A 27,666-nucleotide genomic window follows, 5' to 3' on the forward strand; every position below is an offset into this window, starting at 1 on the left:
TTTCTCTTAGCAATTTTCATTGTACATTCTCATATCCTCTGGAAAATATTTCTGAATAGTTTTGTTTAATTCAGTTTTTATGTCATTTTCCTATTATCGTTTTCATGAAATTCTCACATTCTCTTCACAATTGCCTAGTTCTAGTCGAGATTTTCTATTGTTTTGCTTTCTTCTTACCGGTAACATCTGTAGTTCATGTTATGATTTATTCTGTAACTTTAATTTGAACATACATATAGAAACAGTTAAGGAATATGCTGGGCGGTTACTGTACCACTGAACAGCTGGCGTTACATATCCTTGGCTTATGAAACGATGTCGAACGGCACAAAACTTTCGTCATTATCTCCCAGAATAAAGATATATCGACTTACTTAAATAAATTTTTCACAGTGGAGTCATACTAATATGTTTATTAAACTTCTGATTAACACTTACAGTGATCCTACATTAAACAAAGCTAATTTTCATTGTTAAAAATTCTTGTAAAATTTCGTTCCTAGGAACGTAAGAGGTAGTAAATTAAAAGAATCCGTATATATTTTAACGGACATATACATAAAAATAATACACCATAACGCCAACGTAATCAGTAACATATATCTACATTTGTTATACGCCTCATGAATGCTTTTATTAAGAATGCATATAGACAGACGCTCTCTCCATACATAAATTACTAATGCCACAATTAATGTTAAATTCGCAATTTTGACATCCCATGAATGTTTCTCAGTAAATGAATACACAAACCACCAGTTTAGTATAAAAGCACTGCCTCTTGTTATTTTGCATGTTAACATTGTAAATTCTCCTTCAAATAGATATATTTATCATTCATAGAATGTTGTTGTAAGGCACTGCAGGTACAAAGAAGCCATTTTGTCATTATACTGTATGTAACAGCTGACGAGTGAAACACAATATCTGTGAGTGTCGTTTATGAGTCATGAATGATGCCTTCTAGTTGGTACCCCGTGGCTTAATCGTCTTCGTAGCAGGAGGCGGAATCTTAGTGAAACCGGCAGCATCAAAAACAGGCAGCATATCCCTCACTCTCTGTCCTGATGCTGCCAGATCGAGCAACCTGAAAAAAGATTTTAGAAACAAATGGGTTATATACTGGAAATAATTATACGTTTACAGTTTATTTCTACAAGTGGTTAACAATAATTCGATACAGATGCTAACAGAATGAAGTCTACTGGTTATTTCTTGCGATGAGTCTCGATCCCGCTATTGAACTCAACAATGTAGCAATAGAGTAGTGTTTCCAAAGCAGCAACATAATTGTCTATAAAACCAAAATTAGAATCTTTGGTCCCTTACTAGTACAAGAGATTGGTATGCAGATATTTCGCAGTTCAGTCCTTTGCCTAAAGCATCACTAAGCGGCAATGTTGCTGGTACGTGTCAACACAAAGCTTTCCCTATTATTAATGTCAGCTTTCGCTACTTCACTTCCGCATAGCTCACCAGTTTTCTCGCGTTGCTGACTAGCTCCCATTTAAAAGCTCCCATCGCGAATAATACTGGTGATTTAAACATTTTTGTGCGTTGAACATTCTGAGGGTCATGAGAAGTTTGATTTTTGTTTCAATGTATTTCGAGTTCAATGGTGCTTTAGATGAGTATGTAGAGCTATTTAAAGTCATTAGTCACCTTGTCCAAGGGAAGCCACTAATCTATACCATGGACGCGGAACGTTAAGACACCAATATTGCTTTGTTCTTTGTAGGATGAAAGAGCCATTATGTCATATTAAGCCATAAAGGAATTAAATGTGATAGCAGCAAACAGGAGTGGAAATCTGCCAGCATGTGAAGAAAGGGTTGGTGCCCCATCCAATATAGAAGTCACAATAGTTGAGTACAATGAGGTCAGTAAGGTCAGAAACTATGAAGTTGAAAGGGGCCTCACCACATGTTATAATCTTTATCGTTGACTCCTGAAGAAATGAACTCAGAGATGACGTGCATTATATACGTTAAAACACTTTACAACATAAAGAAAGCCGATTTGAATAAAAAAAATGGTTCAAATGGCTCTGAGCACTATGGGACTCAACTGCTGAGGTCATTAGTCCCCTAGAACTTAGAACTAGTCAAACCTAACCAACCTAAGGACATCACAAACATCCATGCCCGAGGCAGGATTCGAACCTGCAACCGTAGCGGTCTTGCGGTTCCAGACTGCAGCGCCTTTAACCGCACGGCCACTTCGGCCGGCGATTTGAATCATCTGAGGAGTATTTTCCAATGTCCAGACCCAGTGGAAGCAAATGACAACGTGTACACAAAAGCTCAAGAACTCATCACCGACATACAAGAGGTCATGAAGGATGCAATACCAGTCATACGACAAACGGGCTGGATTCACAAGTACCATGGACAGAGAGTCTCCAAAGACTGTGATCAGAAAGCAGAAGGGCAAGAACATACTACCAGAAAGGCCGCACTGCGGAAGAAAGCGCTCGCATTCTGGTCACATAAAGGAACTGTAAAGGCGTCACCAGATGACTATACGATGGGGCTTAAGCAGCAATTGAAAGACCACCTGCGGGAGGCAAGAATAGAGAGCTGGAACCGATTGATGGCACAAACCTACACCTTGACCCATGGAGTACGACGTATATAACCGTTGGTCAAAAGATAAAATCACTGACAATTATCAACTCTAAAATGAGCAGACGGCAGCTTAACAAGATAGTAACGACAGTTTGCACAATTACTGATGGACGCTCTCTTCCCAGAGAACACTGCACGGGAAGAATGTGATAAACACAGAACTGAGGAACAAAAGCAGGGAAGCATAATGTGGAGACAGAATAGTCGGACCTTTTTCGGGAGAAGATGATGATGATGTTTGGTTTGTGGGTCGCTCAACTGCGCGGTTATCAGCGCACGTACAGTTTCCCAACATTTACTCAGCCCAATCTCGCCACTTTCAATAATGATGATGAAGGCATCACAAACACCCAGTCATCTCGAGGCAGGTACAAATCCCTGACCCCCGGGAATCGAACCTGGGACCCCGGGCTCGGGAAGCGAGGGCGCGTCCGCGAGGACACGACCTGCGGGCTGTTTAGGAAGAGGAGGTGACAAAGAAATCCTGAAACTTAAAAGGAATAAATCACTAGGTCTCGAGGGCATCTCTGCTGAAGTTCTACATGCCTGTAATGCGCATGTAACTTTATATTTGTGGTAACTCTGTAACTCGTGATTATCACAGGGAAGAATACCAGAGATATGGAATAAATCAAGCGTCATTATACTGAAAAAGGGTGAAGACAAGTTTCCCCTTGCTCCAGAGTCCTACAGATCAATTTATCTTCTCGATACCACAGGGGAAGTGCCGGAAAAGCTGCTTTGCGGTAGACTACAGGAGAAATGACTTCTCCATAGAACGAACTCCCAGAAATACGGATTCAGAAGTGAGAAGTCAACAGAAGACGCTGTAAATGAGGTGATAAGGCAGATAAAAAACTCTCTGCCTACATATGTTGTACCAATAATGGTGGGCATTGCTGGGGCTTTCGATCGCTTACGGCGACCAGCAATTTCAGACCACGTCATGGACTTTGACTGCCGACGAGCGTTATACCACTGTTGAAGAACTATTGTCAAAACAGAGAAGCTACTATTTCATAGCCATGAGAGACCAATATGAAATAAACTTCGGAAGGCTGCCTACAGGGGACCACAAATGGCCCTGTCTTCTGGGATCTGGTACATGACCCGATATTAGGAAATATGCAGGACAATGAAGCAGTTGTAGGAGTAGTCGCATATACCGACGACCTGATGATCCTTGTGAAGGGAAGCTCAAGAAGCAACCTGGAGGATATTGTAAATAGTCCTTCAACAATTAAATTAGTGGTGCCAAGTAGTTAAACTGTCAGTTGCGCCTAAAAAGACAACATACATGTTATTAAAAGGGAACCTTGAAATTAAACCACAGGTCCATAAAGAGGATGTCAATCACCAGATACCTAGGCGTCTTCTTGTACAAATGACGTAATTGTATTGCACATAGTGAATAAATGGGCAAGAGAGGCAGAAGCATGATGAATAAAACTATTAATCTAGCCAGTTACGATTATAAGCTACCAATATAAGCAATAAAAACGTATCATAACGCTATCTCAACTGCGATCATGGGAAGTGGCCGTGCGGTTAAAGGCGCTGCAGTCTGGAACCGCAAGACCGCTACGGTCGCAGGTTCGAATCCTGCCTTGGGCATGGATGTTTGTGATGTCCTTAGGTTAGTTAGGTTTAACTAGTTCTAAGTTCTAGGGGACTAATGACCTCAGCAGTTGAGTCCCATAGTGCTCAGAGCCATTTGAACCATTTGCGATCATGGGATACTGTGCGAGTGCTTGGGTGCACAGAATTCTGCTCTTAACACCAGCACAGGTAGTTGACAAAGTACGACATGGAATATGTTTTCAGTTGATGGGAGCTTTTGGTACAGTGTCAGTTGAGGCGTTGCAGGTAATACTTGGAATATGTCCACTCGGTCTGCAATACAAAAAAGACTGGCGACATACTGGCTGAAGAAATAACAACCCTATGAAGTGCAGACTTTAACAGGATAGGAGCCACAAGAAAACAGCAAGTTCACAGGCAGACCCTCCATCTGTGGCAGAAACGATTGTATGATGCTCAAACAGCGAATCACAGCTCTGGATTTCTCCCAGATGTAAAACAGAGACTGGGACTGAGGCATTTGAGTTCCTCAAGAGACCCAACACACTTCTTGATGGGTCACAGTCATTACACCACCTACTTTCATCAAACAGATCGCAGACAATCCTCTGAATGTGCGATGGCTAAAGAAGCCACGTCAAAACATATTACAACATGTAGATGTCTGCTGCATCCTGATGCTGCTAATGTCGATCGGCGGCAACTGAATCGTTATGGAAGACTCGGTATCAAGGAGTTGTTGTGTTTCGATACAAAATGGCAGATCATGATCAATATCTCTGATGCTGTTTCAAGAAAAACTTCGACAGTGCACTACCTTATAGCAGTAGGGGAAAAGTGGGCATGGCTCCAAGTTGCATTCTTGCCAAATTTATTCAAGATGGTGGATCCAAGATGGCGGCCACAGATGTGGCAATATCGCATTCACGTCATGGTGGGAAGTTCAAATTTTGATGGGAAAATAAGTCAACTGGACTACCTCATTAACCTAATCCACCGCTGCCCCCCCCCCCCCCCCCCCCCCCCACTCTCCCATCTGGAAATTGGTGGGAAAAGGACTCAGTCTGTGCTGGGCTGCTGGATAGGATGCACATAAGTTTTTATTTTGTATGCATTGTTTATTTAAACAATTTGAGTTGTCATATGCAGTAACTCCATCCAATGTGTTAACCATGAGGTCCAGAGTCCAACTGACCTAGTTCACAACACAGCCAGCAGAGCGCTCTGTCGTCCCTCCCCTCTCCCCTCCCATGATGTAATCCCGTATGACGGTCTGGGGAAAAATGGCGGGAAAAGGACACAGTCTGTGTCTAGGTGCTGAGTGGGGGGACAGACATAATTGTTTACTGTTCAATAGATGAGATGTCTGTGCTACAGAAGGTGGAGTATATTAGCTGTAACCATGAATCTGAGGACTGTGTAGATAGCAATGATATTTGCTGAAGACGAATATGTTTCATGAAATAATGAAAATGCAGCAGGATGGGGCCAAGTTACACTTCGCAGATTATGCTGATAAATGCATGTGCTATAACTCTAGATCATTCGATAAAAGTCCACTCAGACTTCTGACTGCCACTGCACAAAGAAAGAGAGAGTTTTGCAGATGATGTGAGAATATTTAAACAATTACACGTTTTATTCTGAGGAATACCACCACTGCCACACTTGAACACAGACTCTAAACTGATAGCAACGCACTTGTGAAACCATCCCTGAGACGCTTCGCACGCTTTTGTGGCAAATATCCTTGTCTTTGAGCACGGAGTTACTAAATCCAATTGAATGTGTCTCTAAATACACTTTCAAAGAGATCGCTGCACAGTAGTTTGCATCAATTTTGCGGTGTACACTGCCACACTCGAATATGGACTGAAAAAACATCGCTGCACACTTGTGAAACCTCCCACGACACTTCACACGCTTTTGTGGGAAACAGATCCCGAATCTGATATCAGCTGCAATATCTGATTTTACATGCCTAAACAATGATATTTGGAAGTAAAAAAAAATCTGTAACGCTAAATAGGACCCTCGCCACTTTTCAAGTCTTAGCTGTATTTGAAGCCACTGCTGGAGAGAGAAAAATTTCTGAATCCTACAGTTGCTGTGGTGTTCGTAACGTTTTCTGAAACAGTGAGTGGGCTTAGTTTTATATTTGCTGCTGCTGGAGTCAGGCACATTATTTTCCTCACTTCCTCCTCCACACATACTGGTGTCTAAACACAGACAGGAAAATCAGAACAATTCGAAAACTGTCCTGCAGATGAGAAAAAATGGCTGGATTTTTCGTTGAATTTTCGGTGTTCTACGGCTGCCAGTCTGGAGATTCTCTGAAGCCACAATGGCCAATGAGGGACAGAGATGGATGGTCTGCTTGGATGTGTCTCTGAGACACAAACAAAGAAGACATCACGTTACGCTGGGTTAGGGATTTTCTCTGCCTCGTGATGACTGGGTGTTGTGTGTTGTCCTTAGGTTAGTTAGGTTTAAGTAGTTCTAAGTTCTAGGGGACTGATGACCATAGCTGTTAAGTCCCATAGTGCTCAGAGCCATTTGAACCACGTTACGCTCAGACATCGCAGAACTTTCCATAGATACCTTTTCCCCTTCTTGTTCGAACCAGTCTGTCGAGGCTCCTATGCCCCACACAGAGGATGTCTTGGGAATGGAGCATTCTGATTGCATCTTACTGAATTTATCTGTCAAACTGCTGCTGCGGCCAGTGTGGTAGCATTGTGCGCCATTTTCTTGCAGATGAGACTTTCAGTGGCAAAACTATTTTGTACAGATCGCAAAAAGACATACATCAGTCACATTGCACTGACAGCAAAAGTGATCTACAGATAATGAAATACGGGTACTATCGTCGAAGATACTTCCTCACTACACTGCTCTGCTCCTGTCGAGGAGAGCTTGAATTTTTCAGCGTGAAACCAACTTCCATCCGGGCTATGTCACCACATACCACATCGATGTAGTAAACACAATTCCTATCCTGCACCATACAAAATCATCAGTTCTGCATCCTGCATATAGATGTCGATCACCAGACTCTTATACATACACTGCACAAATCGTAAGATCCCAAAAAACTTAAGTGAATGCACTGTAAATAGTCCTCACGGCGCTCCAGCGGTCATGAGTCAACTGCCCCCACACACGCTGCCTCGCCACGTGATCAGAGCACCCTCAGCGGCCCGCGTCAAACTCCGAACTGGTGTAGAAGGCTAGGCTGGTTCCCCCCCCCCCCTCCCCCCTGGCACAAAGGCATTACTGTTTCTGCCCTCAACCTGCATGCTTGCTGGCCTGCTGCCATGCTTTCTACACCCCTCTCCAGACCTGGGATTACAAGAACATAAGCATTTTCACATGGTTCGCCAGAATGTAGTACCATTTATGCAATAGTTCTCGATATCAACCACATGGCAGTATGCTACCGATTATTTACAAAGAGTAATTCCAAAGATAAAGAGTGGAAATTATTTCTCTGGAAACCCAAAACTTTAGCGAGCTGCAGTGAGGTGGAACATGCTGCAAATCACTGACTAACTACAAACTTATCTCGTCTACCAAGGTCTTTACATGAAAACTCGAAAATAGAGGAAACTGGTAGTTTCACTCATATTTTTTATAGTGAATACCGATGTCAATAATATAACAAATTCCAAATCGGCCACATACTTTACAAATTCATCACCATCTAGGAGCACATAGCACACACCACAATCGATGTTCTCTCATGCAAATAAAGACGAGAAAAAAATAGAAGCAGTCAACCAGACAATTTACAAGGGAGGGAATAACTGTCCAACGCAAACACATGTCCATATTGAATCTTCTCAAATTTCTACGGAGAACACACGTGATCATGAACGCTGCCCGACACATACTGACTGGTGAGTATTAGTTCACTTTTCAGCCACCTAGAGGGCAATGCGGTTAGGTTAGCTACGTTCCTATATCCCAGTCACTCTTTCTATTTCGGACGGCTCCTGCCGTAAGCAGGAAATTTCAGTTGTTCGGGCCACAGGCAACCGTCACAATGTGCTTTCTCACCCGAGACAGAATTGTCCTAGGAAACCAGCCACATATATTTTATCACTTTCCTTACAATTAAATATTACAATTGCAGCCTCAGTCTGATGACATTCGACATTGAGCGAAGTATCATAAATACTCCCTCCTGACGATGGTGGCTCTGGATATATCAAAATCTGCAGCATTCTTTTGATTGGACATAATTTTCCATGTAAAAAATCTTTCATTCTCTTTACAGCTATCACAATTTTCCACGTCAAATTCATACCTTCCTTTACTAGAGGACAAAGCCATTTTCTCTACACATGTCGGAACACAGACATACTGTATAAGACCACTGATCACGGTGAATCTACTTACATATCTCCTGCTAAGAATAATATTTGTCCAATAACTGAATAGTGGTGACACCAAACAATACTGAGCGAAAATCCGCGATGGATGGATATGTCTCATTTGTTTTCCTTGCGAGTGGTACCAGTGTGTCTTAGAAAGAGTGAAGTAATCGTGCTACAAGCGACCAGCTATTAAAAAACACTTTCGCAACGACTATATAGCTATCACAAGCGGTCTTGGTTCTACCCGTGCACACAGATATCCACATTAAAAACTATCGAGATATGGTATTGCTTCCGAGTGAAGTAGTTTTCCACACAAATACCGCAACACTGAATATAGATGGTGATCGCTGAGGTGTGTATTAATGGAGGTAGGACGTCAAACGGGCCGACTTGGAGCAGGCGAGGCACCACAGGACATTTTAATTTCCACTGTCTATACTTTTACAAAAAAAATGGTTCAAATGGCTCTGAGCACTATGGGACTTAACTTCTGAGGTCATCAGTCCCCTAGAGCTTAGAACTACTTAAACCTAACTAACCTAAGGACATCACACACATCCATACCCGAGGCAGGATTCGCGCGGTTCCAGACTGTAGCGCCTAGAACCGCTCGGCCACACCGGCCGGCATACTTTTACAAATAAATTCATAAAACTTCGTCAGCTTGCCCAAGAAGGATTCAGGATTCACACTCATAACAGCGAAAGTTCAAAAACATGACAAAATAATTTTTTTTCATGTGAAATTTCACCATTTTTTCACTTACAATTCTGCATTTGTTGCTACAGGTACACTTCTCTTTATAAGTAAGTGAGACTCTTCGATGAATTTTGCACAGCATACAAACCACATTTACAGGTGAATGAAACTCTAGAATTTATTTAATTTATGCAAAAATGAATGAGCTGTTACATTTTAAACTTCATGTTTAGAAAAAACCCAAATTTTAAAGTTAATTATCTCATTTTTTTCTACAGTTTTTAATAGATTTGGAATAGTTCAGACTTTCATGGACCTGTAAGTATGGTTTGTACGCTGTGCAAAATTCATCGAAGAATCTCTCTTACTTACGAACTGTATCTATAGCAACAAATTCAGCTAATAGTAAGTGAAAAAAAGATGAAATTTCACATGAAAAAAAATTATTTTGTTATGTTTTTGAACTTCCACTGCTATGGGTGTGAATGCTGAATCCTTCCTGGTCATGCTGACAGAGTTTAATGAATTTATTTGTAAAAGTATAGACAGTGGAAGTTAAAATGTCCTGTGGTGCCTCTCCTGCTCCAAGTCGGCCCGTTTGACGTCCTAACAGGGCTTAAGTGCGGGTGACATCGCCTACGGGGTAAGCTCATAATAAAATCACCGAATTTAGAAAGTTATTCGGCTAAGGAACATGGTATGAAGCCGGTATTTGCAATTCCCTCATGACGCCCCTAGATATTTCTCCAGTATTTGTAACACATTCATTCTAGATGCTGTGTCAGAGGTTCCGCAATTTATCTACTAGGTTGTAGGCCAGGGACTATGATGGTTGATTGAAAATTATCGCATACAGTAGATGGTGTGCTATGCGATGAATCACTTTAAGAAAATGCAAGGCCAGATTGAGATTGTGAGAAACGTATACTGGTCGTTCAGATCTACAGTGTTACGCTTTCCAGTAGAAATGTTGTCCACAATTTGGAATCAGTTCTTTCAATTCAACCACATACCTGCGTTTGATCCTACGGGGATGTCTTTTAATGATTACAGTCACAAATGAATCATATTTGTGGAACTCTCATATCTCGAAACGAGTCATCTTTTTCAAACCTGTCTGCTACAGTAAAACTCCTACATGATGTTTGAGACATAGTCCCTACACATCTTCTAACTGTTCCTCAGTCTCTCCTCACCATTCCTGTATGTGATCGATCTGTGTATGTGATCGATCCAATTTAAATCGGAACTGAGCAAGAGCTGGAGAGTGCTATATCTACCACCTTCTGCAATCCGTGCACAAACAGGGTGAGCCAAGTTAATGCGACAGGACCCTGTTTTTGACCACTTGGTGGAAATTGGAACACGTTGTCATAGCTCCACCAACTTTGTACAATGTATAAGGCCAATGTCAAACGAAGTTTTCTCCTGCAATAAGAGGTAGCAGTAGAAGAAGTCAGTAGGGGAACTGGGAGAAGTACGAGGATTATGCTGCTGGAGTGCAGTGTGTCTCCAAACTGCACTCCTGGAAATTGAAATAAGAACACCGTGAATTCATTGTCCCAGGAAGGGGAAACTTTATTGACACATTCCTGGGGTCAGATACATCACATGATCACACTGACAGAACCACAGGCACATAGACACAGGCAACACAGCATGCACAATGTCGGCACTAGTACAGTGTATATCCACCTTTCGCAGCAATGCAGGCTGCTATTCTCCCATGGAGACGATCGTAGAGATGCTGGATGTAGTCCTGTGGAACGGCTTGCCATGCCATTTCCACCTGGCGCCTCAGTTGGACCAGCGTTCGTGCTGGACGTGCAGACCGCGTGAGACGACGCTTCATCCAGTCCCAAACATGCTCAATGGGGGACAGATCCGGAGATCTTGCTGGCCAGGGTAGTTGACTTACACCTTCTAGAGCACGTTGGGTGGCACGGGATACATGCGGACGTGCATTGTCCTGTTGGAACAGCAAGTTCCCTTGCCGGTCTAGGAATGGTAGAACGATGGGTTCGATGACGGTTTGGATGTACCGTGCACTATTCAGTGTCCCCTCGACGATCACCAGTGGTGTACGGCCAGTGTAGGAGATCGCTCCCCACACCATGATGCCGGGTGTTGGCCCTGTGTGCCTCGGTCGTATGCAGTCCTGATTGTGGCGCTCACCTGCACGGCGCCAAACACGCATACGACCATCATTGGCACCAAGGCAGAAGCGACTCTCATCGCTGAAGACGACACGTCTCCATTCGTCCCTCCATTCACGCCTGTCGCGACACCACTGGAGGCGGGCTGCACGATGTTGGGGCGTGAGCGGAAGACGGCCTAACGGTGTGCGGGACCGTAGCCCAGCGTCATGGAGACGGTTGCGAATGGTCCTCGCCGATACCCCAGGAGCAACAGTGTCCCTAATTTGCTGGGAAGTGGCGGTGCGGTCCCCTACGGCACTGCGTAGGATCCTACGGTCTTGGCGTGCATCCGTGCGTCGCTGCGGTCCGGTCCCAGGTCGACGGGCACGTGCACCTTCCGCCGACCACTGGCGACAACATCGATGTACTGTGGAGACCTCACGCCCCACGTGTTGAGCAATTCGGCGGTACGTCCACCCGGCCTCCCGCATGCCCACTATACGCCCTCGCTCAAAGTCCGTCAACTGCACATACGGTTCACGTCTACGCTGTCGCGGCATGCTACCAGTGTTAAAGACTGCGATGGAGCTCCGTATGCCACGGCAAACTGGCTGACACTGACGGCGGCGGTGCACAAATGCTGCGCAGCTAGCGCCATTCGACGGCCAACACCGCGGTTCCTGGTGTGTCCGCTGTGCCGTGCGTGTGATCATTGCTTGTACAGCCCTCTCGCAGTGTCCGGAGCAAGTATGGTGGGTTTGACACACCGGTGTCAATGTGTTCTTTTTTCCATTTCCAGGAGTGTACATACAGGTACTGCAGTCCGAAGCATATCCGCATCCCTTAGGGTGCATTAACGTGTGTCACCAAAATATTCTCTCTAGCATCGTTATTTTGTACCATCCAACAGAGAATTAAAAAAATACAAATTTACGAACTATAAAAGAACCCTGCTGACATCATCCAGTAGAGAACTCGATAATATTTCTACCGTGTCCCTGCCTCCCGATATATCGAAAGCAAATACCGTCTGCATGCTGGCATTGAGCATATGCGGTGACACCCATTAAATATTCAGGTATTGATAAACTCAGTTGCCTGCACACACTAGTGTAAAGTATCATCGCCAGTACTGTATGAGGACCATATCCCACACACTATCAGTCACAAGAGAGGGTCCCTGTGTTGTTGTCTGATACATTTTGTTTTCGGCTGTAGCATGTCCAAGCAGCGTATGACACAGCTTTGTGCACCACAATACTGTTTTTTTCTTTAACACGACTTCGAGGTATGTGTCAGGTTCTAAACTGATATGAACACGCTTCGATCTGCTGGCTCTGACTGAAAGCTGGACATAGCACGGTGTAAATTGTGCTGTTGCTCACACAACACACACCCAAGATGATTTTAGGTAAAAGACAGTCACAAAATAAGGAAGTTGGAAGAGTTTTGCGGCATTGTGGAGCGTTTCAAAAACAGCTTTCCAACGGTGACTAACGACCTCTACATTTAAACTCATCTTTCACAGTGACGGGATAGGTGATGGTTCAGTGTTCCGTTTCAATTGATTCCTCATATTGCAGTCACATACGCAATCACTGTTTCGGTGATTGCCATCCCCGGAAGGTGTTGCCCCTCCGCCAACACTCTTTCTCCATCTCAAACAAGCGATGTCAGTCAATCATTACGTGGTAATCAACAGCATACCACTGGACAGATAGGATGGAAAAGACACCGTAGATATACTGTAATAAGTATCAAACTTGATAGTGCGAACAATTTTAGAAATTATACCAGTTTTACCATAATTTCAACACTGACGAATGACGCAGCAGCATGCCTCCCGATTTCTGTATCATTGCTAAACCACCCCTCCACTACTTTGCGAGTACCATATACTGGATTGCGAATGTAGATGGATGACTGTGGAGTATGTTCATTCACTGTTAATTCTAGAGCATATACACCAAAATAACCAGACTACGATCTACATATTTCTAGCACTTCGGTCATCATGCGTAATTTACGATTATGATTGCCCATTTTCCCTTTACGGTTGGGAGTCACAGACCATTCTCGCATTATTCGGATAAAGTTAGAGATTGAAAGATCTCTTCGCATTGTATTTGACCAACACTCCCTGCAACACCGCAACGGACTAAATTTGCAGCTGACCAGAAGTCGACGGTTACATTCCATGTCTCATGAAGGAACACAGCGAACCAAGCCCATAACTGTTGTTCTGCACAAATTTTACCCATGGCACCCATCCAAGTGCACGAAATCTCTCCAGATGCGCACATGTCGAGGAGGTTAGCACCCCTTATCGGTGCATAATAGATACGAAAGTGTTGTGATGATATAAAAGACGGTTAAGAAGAAGAAAACGTGTGGTTTCATGCATGATGGAGCTCCAGACAGACGGAGTGTGAAGCATTATGCATACATCAGCCGCGCTTTCAGTTCTAAAATATGGTTTTAGCGTCCGGGGTCAGTACCAAGAAGGTATTAGTAAGGGAGAGAAATGATCGTAGAACATAAACAAATGCACTCCTAAGGCTAAATGGTTCTGTACATACAACACGCTATAACGGTAAAGCCAGGTGGTTTCCGATCTATTACTCATGTGGAATGTAACGCTGTCAATATTCCAATGTAAGAAATATACAGGGCGATTATAATTAGAGCTAAATTTTCAAACCACTGTAGAAATAACACCGCTGATCTGAATGACGTCAAATTGCAACGTAATATAATCGGAGAAGGGGGGAAACGCACGAGAGAAGAAAAATAAATAGTTACAAAACGCAGAAAGAGATGGCGCTGTAAGCGTCATAATTTAATAGTGGTCGACTACAAAATGACAAATGAATCATACAAGAATGGCTAACGAGTACGTTTGACGTTAAACAAACTGTACTACTCAGTGTGCATTGGTGTATAGGTGTGATACTGTTAGTTACGTAAGCGCATCCACCACAGAAAGGTCATATAATATCGAATGGGAAAAATCGGTTTTTAATTGTCCTGAGGCCAAAAACCACATAAAAAGCATCAATCAAATGGTTCAAATGGCTCTAAGCACTATGCGACTTCACTTCTGAGGTCACCAGTCGCCTAGAACTTAGAACTAATTAAACCTAACTAACCTAAGGACATCACACACATCCATGCCCGAGGCAGGATTCGAACCTGCGACCGTAGCGGTCGCTCGGCTCCAGACTGTAGCGCCTAGAACCGCACGGCGCATCAATCAAATCGGTTTTTAATTGTACTGAGGCCAAAAACCACATAGAAAGCATCAATCAAAATCAAATAGGATTATTAATTTCCGTGTGACTGGTGAAAAACATGTTCAATATGCTGTCCACCGTTTTCTGCAAGTTGATGTCGAGAAACCGCACGTTCCACAACTAATCGAAGTGCTTCCGGGCTCACGTTCAGAATGTGTTGCGCAATGCGTGTCTTCAATGCAACTTAGTTTGCAATCGGAACGCTGAACATATCTCTCAGATAGCCCCACAGCCAGAAGTCACACGGATTAAGATCAGGTGATTGGAATGCGCAGGCTGTAGGGAAATGGCGGCTGATAATTCTAGCATTTCCGAAATGGTGCTTTAGCAGCTGCTTAACGGGATTTGCAATGTGCGGAGGTGCACCATGCTGCATGAAAATGATCCCAACCACACATCCACGCTGTTGGAGAGCTGGAATGACGTAGCTGCGCAAAAGGCACCCGTAGCACTTACCAGTGATGGTACAGGTAACAGGAACGGAAGCATATGGCCCTATGATAAATGATATTATAACCTGCATCACACAGTGACCTTTGCAGGATGAAGTGGTACTGGTTGATTTGCTTGTGGGTTTTCCGTTGCCCATATTCGACAATTCTGTGTTTTGACATATCCTGTCAGATGGAAGTGGGCTTCGTCTGTCCACAAAATCTTCCACGGCCAATCATTGTCCACTTTCATGTGAGCAAGAAATTCTAAAGCTAAGGCCTCTCTTGTTGGCAGGTCAACAGAAAGCAACTTGTGCACATGGGTAATTTTGAATGAATAACAAAGAAGGCTATTTCGTAGGATTTTAAGCACCGTCCTCACGGATATATACAATGTTCGGGCAATTCTCTGTGCACTACACGTTTGCACACCACCACTCGTCTCCTCCCGCATTCCTGTAGCCACAGCTTCCACTGACGTCGAATCAATTCGTTTCCTCTCTCTACCAGGTTGCACACCAAAGGAACCCGTCTTTTCGAATTTCCGAATCATTTTCTCCGACCCACGGCAGTCATCGGACCAACGCCTTGTTTCAAACCCATCATTGTCCGGAACGTCTGCAGAGCGACGTGTGCACAGCCATCATTCTTGTAATACAGCTTTACAAGCAGAGCGCGATCATGCATTGAGACAATCATGACGAAATTCGCAGACGCGAATGGAGGAAAAGCCGTGTACCCGGCTTGTTTATACCAAATTGAATGGGTCGTGTGCATGACAGGTGTTTTCCTTTACGTATTCTGACACTTACAGCGCCACCTATTGATCAATTTTCACACTATTTTTCTCTTTTATCGTATCTTTTTCCCCCTTCTCCGATAATATTCCGTTGCAATTTGACGTCATTCTGACGAGTGGTGCTATTTCTACAGCGTTTTGAAAGTTTAACTTTAATTATAATCACCCTGTATTTCCAGCGCATGACGTGCATTTCTCCCTGCAGGTTTCCCTACGGTAAACTACGGTGACAAACTATAAAGTGGTAAAACTACTTCCTTAAAATATAGAGTGTATGTGATACATGCACAATATCCGCCTCGCCTTCCGTATATGCCTCCCGTCCCCCACGCGGATCCTCTATGATCTCATTCCTTTCCCCCATCTGCTCCTATTCCTCGAACATATCTGCATCCTCTACACCTCCCGCCGTCTTGAACCCCCTCACCCCCTGGTTGCTCCTCTCCTCTCCCATCCCCGCCCCCTGCCACGTCTTCACCGTTGTGTCCCCCCTACCCTCCATCTCTCCACCCTACATCTCCTTTCCCAAGGTGGCTTCCATCAACTCCCCCTCCCGGACGATGCCCTCTCTCCCTCGATTTATCCCTCCTATCAACTCTGATCTTCACCCCCCTCCTTTCCTCTGTCCTTTCCCTGGGCTCCCTCTTCCTCCCCCCTTCCATGCTGTGTTTTCTCCCCGCCCAACCTCCCCCTATGTCCCTTCTCCCCGCCCCCCACCCCCGAGTCCTTTTGCATTCCCCTCCTCTGCCTTCCCCACTCCCTGGCACGTCTGCTCAGCACCCCCCACCCCTCTTATGGGTCCTCATTCTCCAATGGCTTCTTTCCCCCCTCCCACCCTTCACTTTTCCTCTCCTTCCCCCCTTTTTTATTTCTCCATCATCTGTCCAGTTTCCCCCCCCCCCCACCCCCACCTGCTCTCGGCTGTGGTATGTCATATTTGTGCCAACCTTTTAGTGCCATGTTTAAGTGAGTGTTCAGTGTTGTGCGTCTTTCCACAGTGTTGCGAACAGAAATCACGCTGTCGCTGGGTGTGCATTTTATATCTTGCGAACAGAAACCAGACTGTCGCCGTGTTTTTTTAACTGTCTGTTATTTTTCTGCTTCTTGTGTATTTTCTTAGCATCATCAACCCTGTGTTTTATGTTTTAAGTTCTAGAATTTTCTGCCATTTTACCTTTAAGTCACCGATTTTATCGCCAACGTTTATTTTTTATTATCTTCATCTTTTTAACACAAATTCTGTAGGCTGAAGAGCGGCGTAGTAAGCTGCTGCCAGCCCGCCCCCTTCGGGGGGAATTAAAAAAAAAAAAAAAAAAAAAAAAACATGCACAATATAGCTTTCTAGAGGTGTATAGCACCCACTGTTCACGTCCGATCACTGTTCAGAAATTATAATATGTTCGGATCTGTCCTGTAAAATGATCGTTATCAGCCGGCTGGAGTGGCCCAGCGGTTCTAGACGCTACAGTGCGGAACCGCGCGACCGCTACGGTCGCAGGTTCAAATCTTGCCTCGGGCATGGATGTGTGTGATGTTGTCCTTAGGTTAGTTAGGTTTAAGTAGTTCTAAGTTCTAGGGGACTGATGACCTTAGCAGTTAAGCCCCATAGTGCTCAGAGCCATTTGAACCATTTGATCGTTAGCAATGGAGAAATGGAGAAAGCCTCTTACTAGGAAACAGACAAACGCATAGCAGCAGTCATGTTGCCACTAATTCCATAAACAGGACATCTGTCAAGCAGATATATGTACACCATTTGGCAGGGTAATGGAGTACGTGGCATTAAATTTTCGTCTAGAGGAAAATGGTTCAAATGGCTCTGAGCACTATGGGACTTAACTTCTGAGGTCATCAGTCCCCTAGAACTTAGAACTACTTAAACCTAACTAACCTAAGGACTTCACACACATCCATGCCCGAGGCAGGATTCGAACCTGCGACCGTAGCGGTCGCGCGGTTCCAGACTGTAGCGCCTAGAACCGTTCGGCCACTCCGGCCGGTCATCTAGAGGAGGCTGCTGAAACAGGATTAACATGTTTCATCATCATCATCATCATCATCTTCATATCATCATCATCATCACCACACATGCATTGGAACTCGTCTGATGACTGAGAGGTTTTTCGTCCAGTATTATTTGGCGTTGCCACTACTCAGTTATTGGAGAAATATTATTCTGAGTAGGGGATATGTAGGTATATTCACTGTGATCAGTGGGCTTATACAGTATGTCTGTGTACCGACATGTGCAGCGAAAATTGCTTTGTCCTCTAGTAAGGGAAGGTATGAATTTGACGTGGAAAATTGTGATAGCTGAATGAAAGATTTTTTACATGGAAAATTATGTCCAGTCATAAGAATGCTGCAGATTTTGATATATCCAGAGCCACCATCGTCAGGAGGGAGTATTTATGATACTTCGCTCATTGTCGAATGTCGTCAGATTGAGGCTGCAATTGTAATATTTAATTGTAAGGAAAGTGATAAAATATATGTGGCTGGTTTCCTAGGACGATCCTGCCTGGGGTGAGCGAGTGCGCATTGCGGCGGTAGCCCTTGTCCGGAACGATTGACATTTCCGTTTTATGGCGGGAGCCGTCCGAACGAGAGAGATTGGCTGGTGTACAGGAATGTAGCTAACCTAACCGTGTCGCCCTCTACGAGAATGAATGTCAAACTAATACTCAGTCTATGTTGGGCAGTCTTCGTCATCATGCGTGTTTTCAGTAGAAATTTGAGAAGATTCATTATGGATGCATATCTGCATTGGATAATTATTCACTCTCATGTAATTTTTTTACTTAATATAACGGCCGGCCGAAGTGGCCGTGCGGTTAAAGGCGCTGCAGTCTGGAACCGCAAGACCGCTACGGTCGCAGGTTCGAATCCTGCCTCGGGCATGGATGTTTGTGATGTCCTTAGGTTAGTTAGGTTTAACTAGTTCTAAGTCCTAGGGGACTAATGACCTCAGAAGTTGAGTCCCATAGTGCTCAGAGCCATTTGAACCATTTTTTTTGAACTTAATATAACTTAAACTAACTTACGCTAACGACAGCATACAAACCCATGCCCGAGGGAGGACTCGAACTTCCGATGGGGGAGCCTCGCAGACCGTGACATGACGCACCACACCGCACGGCTACCCCGCGCGACCATGTAAATTGTCTGGTTGACTGTTTCTACGTATTTCCTGTCTTTATTTGGCTTAGAGAACATCGATTATGGTGTGTGTTATGTGCATCGAGATAGTGATGACGTTGTAAAGTAGAAGTATGGTTTGGAATCAGTTATATTATTGACATCAGTATTCGTGAAAAAATAGTTGAACTTCCAGTTTCCGCTATTTTCGAGGTTTTGCGTAAAAATCTTTGCAGACGAGATAAGTTTTTAGTTAGTGGTTTGCAGCATGTACCACCTCGTTAAAGTGTCGGATTAAAAAAAAAAATGGTTCAAATGGCTCTGAGCACTATGGAGGTCATCAGTCCCCTAGAACTTAGAACTACTTAAACCTAACTAACCTAAGGACAACACACACATCCATGTCCGAGGCAGGATTCGAACCTGCGACCGAAGCAGTCGCGTGATTCCGGACTGAAGCGCCTAGAGCCGCTCGGCCACCGCGGCCGGTTTTCGGATTTCCAAAGAAATAATTTCTACTCTTTATCTTCGGAATTTTAGTATGCAAGCGATCGGTAGTATACTGCTATGTGCTTGATATCGAGAACTATCGCATAAACGGTATGATATTCTGGCAAACCACGTGGAAATACTGATGTTCTTGTAAACTCAGAGTCTGGAGATGGGTGTAGAAAGCATGGCAGCAGGCAAGCAAGTCGGGGCCAGAAACAGTAACGCCTTTGTGCCGTGTGGGGAACCATCTCAGTCTTTGTACACCAGTTCCAAGAGAGAGTCTGCAGTCCGCTGAGTGTGCTGTGATCGCCCGTCGAGGCAGCGTATACGGGGGCGGTTTCTTGTGACGTTGGTCGCTGTGGATGACCCTCCGACCTCTTGGGAAATATCCAGTGATGCGAGAACTATATACGGTGCATGCATTTATGTTTTTTTGGGAGCTGACTGTGTGCGCTGTATATACACGAGTGTCTGGTAGTCGATAGCTATATTCAGGATGCAGAAGTGATGATTTTGTATGGTCCAGGATAGGGATTGTGTTTACTACATCGATATGGTAAGTGGTGCCATAGCCCGGTTGAAGATCGGTTCCACGCTGAAAAATTCAAACTTTCCTCTATAGTAGCAGAGCAGTGTGATAGTGTCTTTGGGGCAGTGTTCGATTTGTGCTTTTACCAGTGGGGGGGGGGGGGGGGGGGGATGTCTTAGGGGGTTAGTATAGTTATATATGTTACTAGCTTGGACCGTGGCGTTACCCGTGGTTAAACAGTTATTTATAAATATATGTTAATGCCGAAACTCACTATTCACGCGTAAGCACGATCAGAAAAGCCATCCCTTGTTATATCTTTAAAAGTACATCATAGGTAAAGCCTATTTACAAAATCATCTACATACAGGTATACGAGGGGAATCCAAAAAGTAAATGTACATTTGTGAAAAGCTGTACTTATTGTGATGATAGAAAACTGAAACATGCGTTATTTTTCTACGTAACCTCCCTGGACTACAATGCAGTTTTCCGACATTTTACGAGTTTTTTTCATTTCATCAGAAAATACGTTTATCGGTTGCATCTGTAACCAATTTTGCCCCGCAGCAATGACGTCTTCATCACTTTCAAATCTTCTTCCCTGTAGTGCTTCCGTTAAGGGTCCAGACATGTGAAAATCGCTTGGAACCTCGAATCTTAACTCCTTTATCGCGTCGGCTGTCCGTTTGGCAGAATGTGGGCGAGCGTTATCTTTCTGCAGGATGACACCTCTTCACAGTTTTCCGCGACGTTAGGATCTGTTTGCAGTTTTTAATTTCGTACGCAACACATCACATCCACCATACAATGCAGACCTGGCTCTAAAGCCTCGTTTACGCTGGGGCGACGTCTTGCAACATTGTGGCATGCTACGGAAATGTTGCGTGCGTCGGCTTGTCGTTTAGTTCTAAATGTTTTGAAATGCTTACCTACTACATAACACTTTTTCAAAATTAATAAGCAAACATATTAATAGTATTAATAGTGAACTTTCAGTGTTCGGCTCCACAAATTTAAATTATATGTAAAGTTTTACTCCAGTGCGTGGGAAATAAACATCCCAGGTTGGGATGCATAAACTAAAACCAGAGGAGGGGATGGTCTGATGCAGAGGGGGGGAAATCCCCCCCATCCCCCCCTGCAAATCGCACACTGCTTTGGGGATAGTTTCCATGTTTCATGATCTGTAGACCACTTTTGCAGGGTTTAACTGCCAGTGCAATATGACTGATGTATGTTTTATTGCGATTTGTACAAAATAGTTTTGCCACAAGGTCTCGTCTGCAGAAAATGGCGGACAATTCTCCCCAACTGGCAGCAGTAGCTGTTTGACAGATAAATTCAGTAACAGCCAATCAGAATGCTCCATTCACAATACATCCTTTGTGCGGGGCATAGGAGCCTCGACAGACAGGTTCGAACAAGAAGGGGGAAAGGCATCCACGGAAAGTTCTGTGATGTCTGAGAGTAACGTGATGTCTTCTTTGTTCGAGTCTCAGAGACACGTCCAAGCAGACCATCCATCTCTGGCAAGATGCTGTCTCTCATTGGCCATTTTAGCTTCAGAGTACCTCCAGACCAACAGCTGTAGGACTCCAAAAATTCCAGTCATTTTTCTCGTCTGTTGTTCTGATTTTACCGCCTGTGCTTAGACACCAGTGTGTGCTTTAAGAAGTGAGAAAAATAACGTGCTTGAGTGCAGCAGCAGCAAATATAAAAATAAGTCCACACACCATTTCAGAAAAAGTTATGAACACCACAGCAGCTGTAGGAGTCGGAAATTTTCTCTCTCTGGCAGTGGCTTCAAACAAGCAGCTAAGACTCGAAAATTGGCGAGGACCCTGTTAAGAGATAGAGAGATATTTATTTCGACTTCCAGATATTATCTTTTCGGCGTCTAAAATCAGATATTGCAGCTGATATCGGATTCGGGATCTTTTTCCCACAAAAGGGTGTGCAGTGATCTGTTTGGAGTCCATGTTCGAGTGTGGTAGTACACACTGCAAAACTGAAGCAAACGTCTGTGTAGCGATCTTTTCGAAAGTGCATTTAGAAAGACAGTTGGATTTAGTAACTCCCGAAGCAGCCCGTGCTCAAAGACAAGGATATTTCACACAAAAGCGCGCGAAGCGTCTCCCGGATGGTTTCATAAGTGTGTCATCAACTTTTTATAGAAGAAAGAAAAAAATTGTGGTTAGTAGCAAAAATTTGTGTAAGAATGAATACACGCAGCGTTTACATTACAGGTAACAGGCTAGATATAATACAAAATAAATAAAATACATGTCATAGACAGACGAGATGATGACAAGAAAAATAAGTTAGCGCCTCACTTTAGTAGTTAGTGACAGTAGCATGCACATCAACATTTGAATTACACACCTATTATATTGACACTGCGACAATAAAACGTTTACTTCCTAGGAACAGCAGCATACATGAAATGAAACCCTTAATGTGAGTTCTCTTTAACGAATATATTTCCAGTTACTGCAGGAAAGATCCCAAAAACAGATTTAGAAACTCTAAATAGTTATAAAGAAAGCGCAGTGCTATTATTACTCACCACACTATATTAAATCACGAAAATGGTACAAATATTTCACAAATGTCTTAAAGCTTAGAAGAATTGTCAGTTTCTGTATTTAAAAAATGTCCGGGTAGCATACAAGTTCCGTTAAGTAAGAGTTAATGTAGAATTGTTGCGTTAAAGACACCGTCAGTTGCTACTCAAATCGACAATATTTCTGAATTTTATCCGTCGATGCTCCATGCATTCGTCACCCGAAGACTGATCAGACACTCTGCAAAGCGTTTCTTGTCACAGCTGATAAAAATATTTTCCTAGCTTTCTTTGTATGATTTTTATATCTGTCGTCATTGATGATCTAACAGCTATTACCTCCTCTATGGTGACTGCATTGAATAGTTCGAGTCTGTTAATTACTGGGAGATAGAAGACACTGGCACTATGAGTCATCTCTATAACTAACTGTTCATGATATTTTTAAGAAACGATGTTCGTAACAATCTCAAACGAATTCCTGTTCCTGTCGTGAATTTTAATTTTGTGTTCTGCCGTTCTATAGGCAGGAAGTTGATGTCCACCCCTAATACTATAGCTTGAACAGAGAATTTGCTAGCGATACTCTCTGAGATTTCTCTAGCCTGTTCCTTTTACGTAACGTGTAGCGCCCTAGTTTACGAGACAGGAAGGTGGATCACACCCTGATAGAACTCGCGCGCTGGTGCACCTGTCAGCCCGAAATGTGGGTTTTTAGGCGGTTTCCCATGCTAGTTTAGGCAAATGCTATGCAGGTCCCAAGTTTATGCCTAAGAAAATACGATGCATAAGCAGTTAAAATACGACCACACGCGGAACAAAGTTTACACATTTCACTGAGAGGTAGTGCATACTATTACCCTCCCTTTGGCCGGTATTACACTATCAAATTTCTTTGACAAAGTTCGTTTGTCAAATACATTTGGCATAGTGTAATAGGGAACCTATGTCAAATGTTGCCTTTAATCAAATTTATTTGATCCAATCTAACTCCTCGCCTTATACACTCCTGGAAATGGAAAAAAGAACACATTGACACCGGTGTGTCAGACCCACCATGCTTGCTCCGGACACTGCGAGAGGGCTGTACAAGCAATGATCACACGCACGGCACAGCGGACACACCAGGAACCGCGGTGTTGGCCGTCGAATGGCGCTAGCTGCGCAGCATTTGTGCACCGCCGCCGTCAGTGTCAGCCAGTTTGCCGTGGCATACGGAGCTCCATCGCAGTCTTTAACACTGGTAGCATGCCGCGACAGCGTGGACGTGAACCGTATGTGCAGTTGACGGACTTTGAGCGAGGGCGTATAGTGGGCATGCGGGAGGCCGGGTGGACGTACCGCCGAATTGCTCAACACGTGGGGCGTGAGGTCTCCACAGTACATCGATGTTGTCGCCAGTGGTCGGCGGAAGGTGCACGTGCCCGTCGACCTGGGACCGGACCGCAGCGACGCACGGATGCACGCCAAGACCGTAGGATCCTACGCAGTGCCGTAGGGGACCGCACCGCCACTTCCCAGCAAATTAGGGACACTGTTGCTCCTGGGGTATCGGCGAGGACCATTCGCAACCGTCTCCATGAAGCTGGGCTACGGTCCCGCACACCGTTAGGCCGTCTTCCGCTCACGCCCCAACATCGTGCAGCCCGCCTCCAGTGGTGTCGCGACAGGCGTGAATGGAGGGACGAATGGAGACGTGTCGTCTTCAGCGATGAGAGTCGCTTCTGCCTTGGTGCCAATGATGGTCGTATGCGTGTTTGGCGCCGTGCAGGTGAGCGCCACAATCAGGACTGCATACGACCGAGGCACACAGGGCCAACACCCGGCATCATGGTGTGGGGAGCGATCTCCTACACTGGCCGTACACCACTGGTGATCGTCGAGGGGACACTGAATAGTGCACGGTACATCCAAACCGTCATCGAACCCATCGTTCTACCATTCCTAGACCGGCAAGGGAACTTGCTGTTCCAACAGGACAATGCACGTCCGCATGTATCCTGTGCCACCCAACGTGCTCTAGAAGGTGTAAGTCAACTACCCTGGCCAGCAAGATCTCCGGATCTGTCCCCCATTGAGCATGTTTGGGACTGGATGAAGCGTCGTCTCACGCGGTCTGCACGTCCAGCACGAACGCTGGTCCAACTGAGGCGCCAGGTGGAAATGGCATGGCAAGCCGTTCCACAGGACTACATCCAGCATCTCTACGATTGTCTCCATGGGAGAATAGCAACCTGCATTGCTGCGAAAGGTGGATATACACTGTACTAGTGCCGACATTGTGCATGCTGTGTTGCCTGTGTCTATGTGCCTGTGGTTCTGTCAGTGTGATCATGTGATGTATCTGACCCCAGGAATGTGTCAATAAAGTTTCCCCTTCCTGGGACAATGAATTCACGGTGTTCTTATTTCAATTTCCAGGAGTGTATTTGATCAAAGAAAGTGATCGTCTTTTGTTTACTGAAAGTGGCTGGTGTGTAGAAGCATCTTACGAAATCGGAGTTTATCGTGGAGATATAAATACGGAAAGGCATTTTCGAAGCTGGGATAAAATAAATTTTTTTTCTTTTTTAGGCATGGAGATGGAAACTCATTCTCTTTCTTCAAAGCGAACTGGAAGGGTCTGCACTCTCAGATTTCTAGGAAAAATGTAAGGCAACGTGATTTTCACTACTGATGTTTATTTGCTCATTTAAGATGAATTGCAGAACTGCTGTTGTTTGTCAAGGGCAGAAAATCAGCACAATAAGACTCTTTGACGATGCAACAGTGTCAGCTGAAAGTGAATAGAAATTGGGTTTTATGCCAAATGTAACGAAGCATGTGCCAGCTGTAGATTAAGATATGTGCATATAGAAGAAAGTGTAATAAGCATAAATGCTAGACTACTAAATGCTGCATCTGGGAAAGAGAAACATGATAGGTACAGGCAAGGCATAGAAGCAAGACAAGGCCAAAAGGTCTCAAAATGCTCAAGAACGTAAAAATCGTGCCTAGTTTTGAATGTACTGAAATGAGTCTGAAATCCGTAAAGAAACTCTCAAAACGATCTACAATCGGCATAAGTACTAGAAAGTACTTGGCAATTAGGCGGATATACTTGTAATCAGTTCCTTTTGAACTTAAAACTCATCAGATGACAATTCGTTGGTCGTGTTAAAAGATAGTCGATGCTCCTATTGCAACTCAGTTACTGTGAATTGTATACATTACATTGCACTTAGATTTTATTATATATATCTTAACGTTAGCGGGAGGTGGGGTATTAGTTTAATTACTTTTAGTAATTTAGTAATGAAACTAACAGCTGAGGGGCATCCTAAAAAAAAAGAAAAGAGCCAAATCTTGAGTAGAAGGAACCTCGTAATAGACAGAACTCTCCTTATTTAAGTAGCGTTCTGCCATTACAGCTCTCGAGACAGCTGATCTATAGAATAAACTGCATCTACTGTTGACTATAGGTTTTTCTGTAGATACTGTACTGCCTTTTGAATATCATTATACATAAGAATAATGTATTAGACGGTTCCTGTGAGGGATACCTGTGACGATTATTGTTTACTTCTTTACCTGACTCACAAAGGGTCTCAAAGTTTCTAGGGGCAGCTTTAACTTGTTCCTGTAAACATAATTCACTCCATCAAGTATTGGAATTACTGATTTTTTGATGCGCTACATTTCTTTAAAATTTCGTGCATACGACCACCAGATTGGCAACGTAAAGTTTCGATCTCAGTTTTATTACGATCTGGAACACCAGGATTCGTACCCACTGCATGTTGGCACATTTTTTCGCTTTTGTAGTAGGTTGATGAAGCACTATTCACTGAATATAAGCGTCCACTTGGAGATATTTTACTGAAAAAATCGCTTTGAAAATATTCTGTTGTCCCATGACGTACCATACGTGCAGATTTACTGTCTAAAATAAGACATTAATATTTATTGTGGAGCAGAGACAGTTTCCTTGTTATACGTGTGTTTACTCTTGTACTTCGTTTTTGCAGTACAGTTTAATTTAATGGAATCATAGAAATGCTTGTTATTAATAAAGTTACCCATGAAAGGCATTCAGCCAGAATATATGAATGATTCTGCACACACATAGTCTGATTACTTTTTGTTACACCTTCAAACACTTGTTGACGATTAGAACGGGTAACTGCTTAGGATTTTATCTTATCTGGCGTAACAATTTTAAATTTTTGCTCTTGAAATGAGGAACAAATCTTACAGCACATAATTTGTAGTCTATGTCCTGTTTGTGCAGTAATTTATTTCTAGATCAAGCTTCAAGGCAGAAAAATGTAAGTGCCTCAATAGCTTTTTACGGCCGCAGTATGAACTCCATGTGCAGTAAGCGTAAATAGGAGCAGGGAAATTTGTTATTGCTATAGTAAGCATCCAGTACTTTAAAAACGTTTACTAGAGTAATTTTGGCAATTTAATCTTGTGTTTTTATCTGAGTAACAGAGGTATTTCATGGGACTGTGCACTTCGATATCATCTGTTCTTAAGTTCCGCCGCAGTTTGGACGAAAAGCGGCCGCCGTAGCGCCGTTGGGCACTCTCTCCCTGTATATTGGCTCTTTATGGGAGAGCCATCTTTCTGCAAAACGTAAAAATGTTCAACGTGTTGTTATGTTTTAACTGTTTGTATATCATGTTTGCTAAGGTGAAGCGTGGAAAACTGCCTAAAAACTAGACTCAAGCTGCACCAGAACAACGGTAATTAAATCCGCAGCGCGAATTGGATCTAGTTCTGCCGCACCTCCCTGTCCCACAGGCTAGGGCGCTGCACGTTAAGCTACACGTGCAGTTCTTGACAAAACCACCAATTTCTGAATGAGGACTGATATCCTAATGAACATAATCTTCGACCGGCAATTGACATGGAAACCCAACACAAAGCGCACAATAGACTAGAACAACTAAAACCACTAATCAGCCGAACATAGTGACTACAGCCCTCCACTATCCTTCACACGTGCG

The 27,666-nt window shown here is 43.8% G+C and overlaps 1 protein-coding gene across 1 annotated transcript in view; it reads right to left on the bottom strand.

The window, feature by feature from the left end:
- Positions 1-580: 580 nt before the first annotated feature.
- Positions 581-27,666, bottom strand: part of LOC126249401 (uncharacterized) — a gene marked incomplete at its 5' end in the record, with an annotated part of 161,673 nt that continues 134,587 nt past the window's right edge. The window contains one exon of the mRNA XM_049951054.1: positions 581-1,087. Coding sequence (XP_049807011.1) covers positions 964-1,087 — 124 coding nt within the window. The remainder of the gene's footprint in view (positions 1,088-27,666) is intronic.

The sequence above is a fragment of the Schistocerca nitens genome, chromosome 3, assembly GCF_023898315.1.
Source record: "Schistocerca nitens isolate TAMUIC-IGC-003100 chromosome 3, iqSchNite1.1, whole genome shotgun sequence".
NCBI classification, from domain to species: domain Eukaryota; kingdom Metazoa; phylum Arthropoda; class Insecta; order Orthoptera; family Acrididae; genus Schistocerca; species Schistocerca nitens.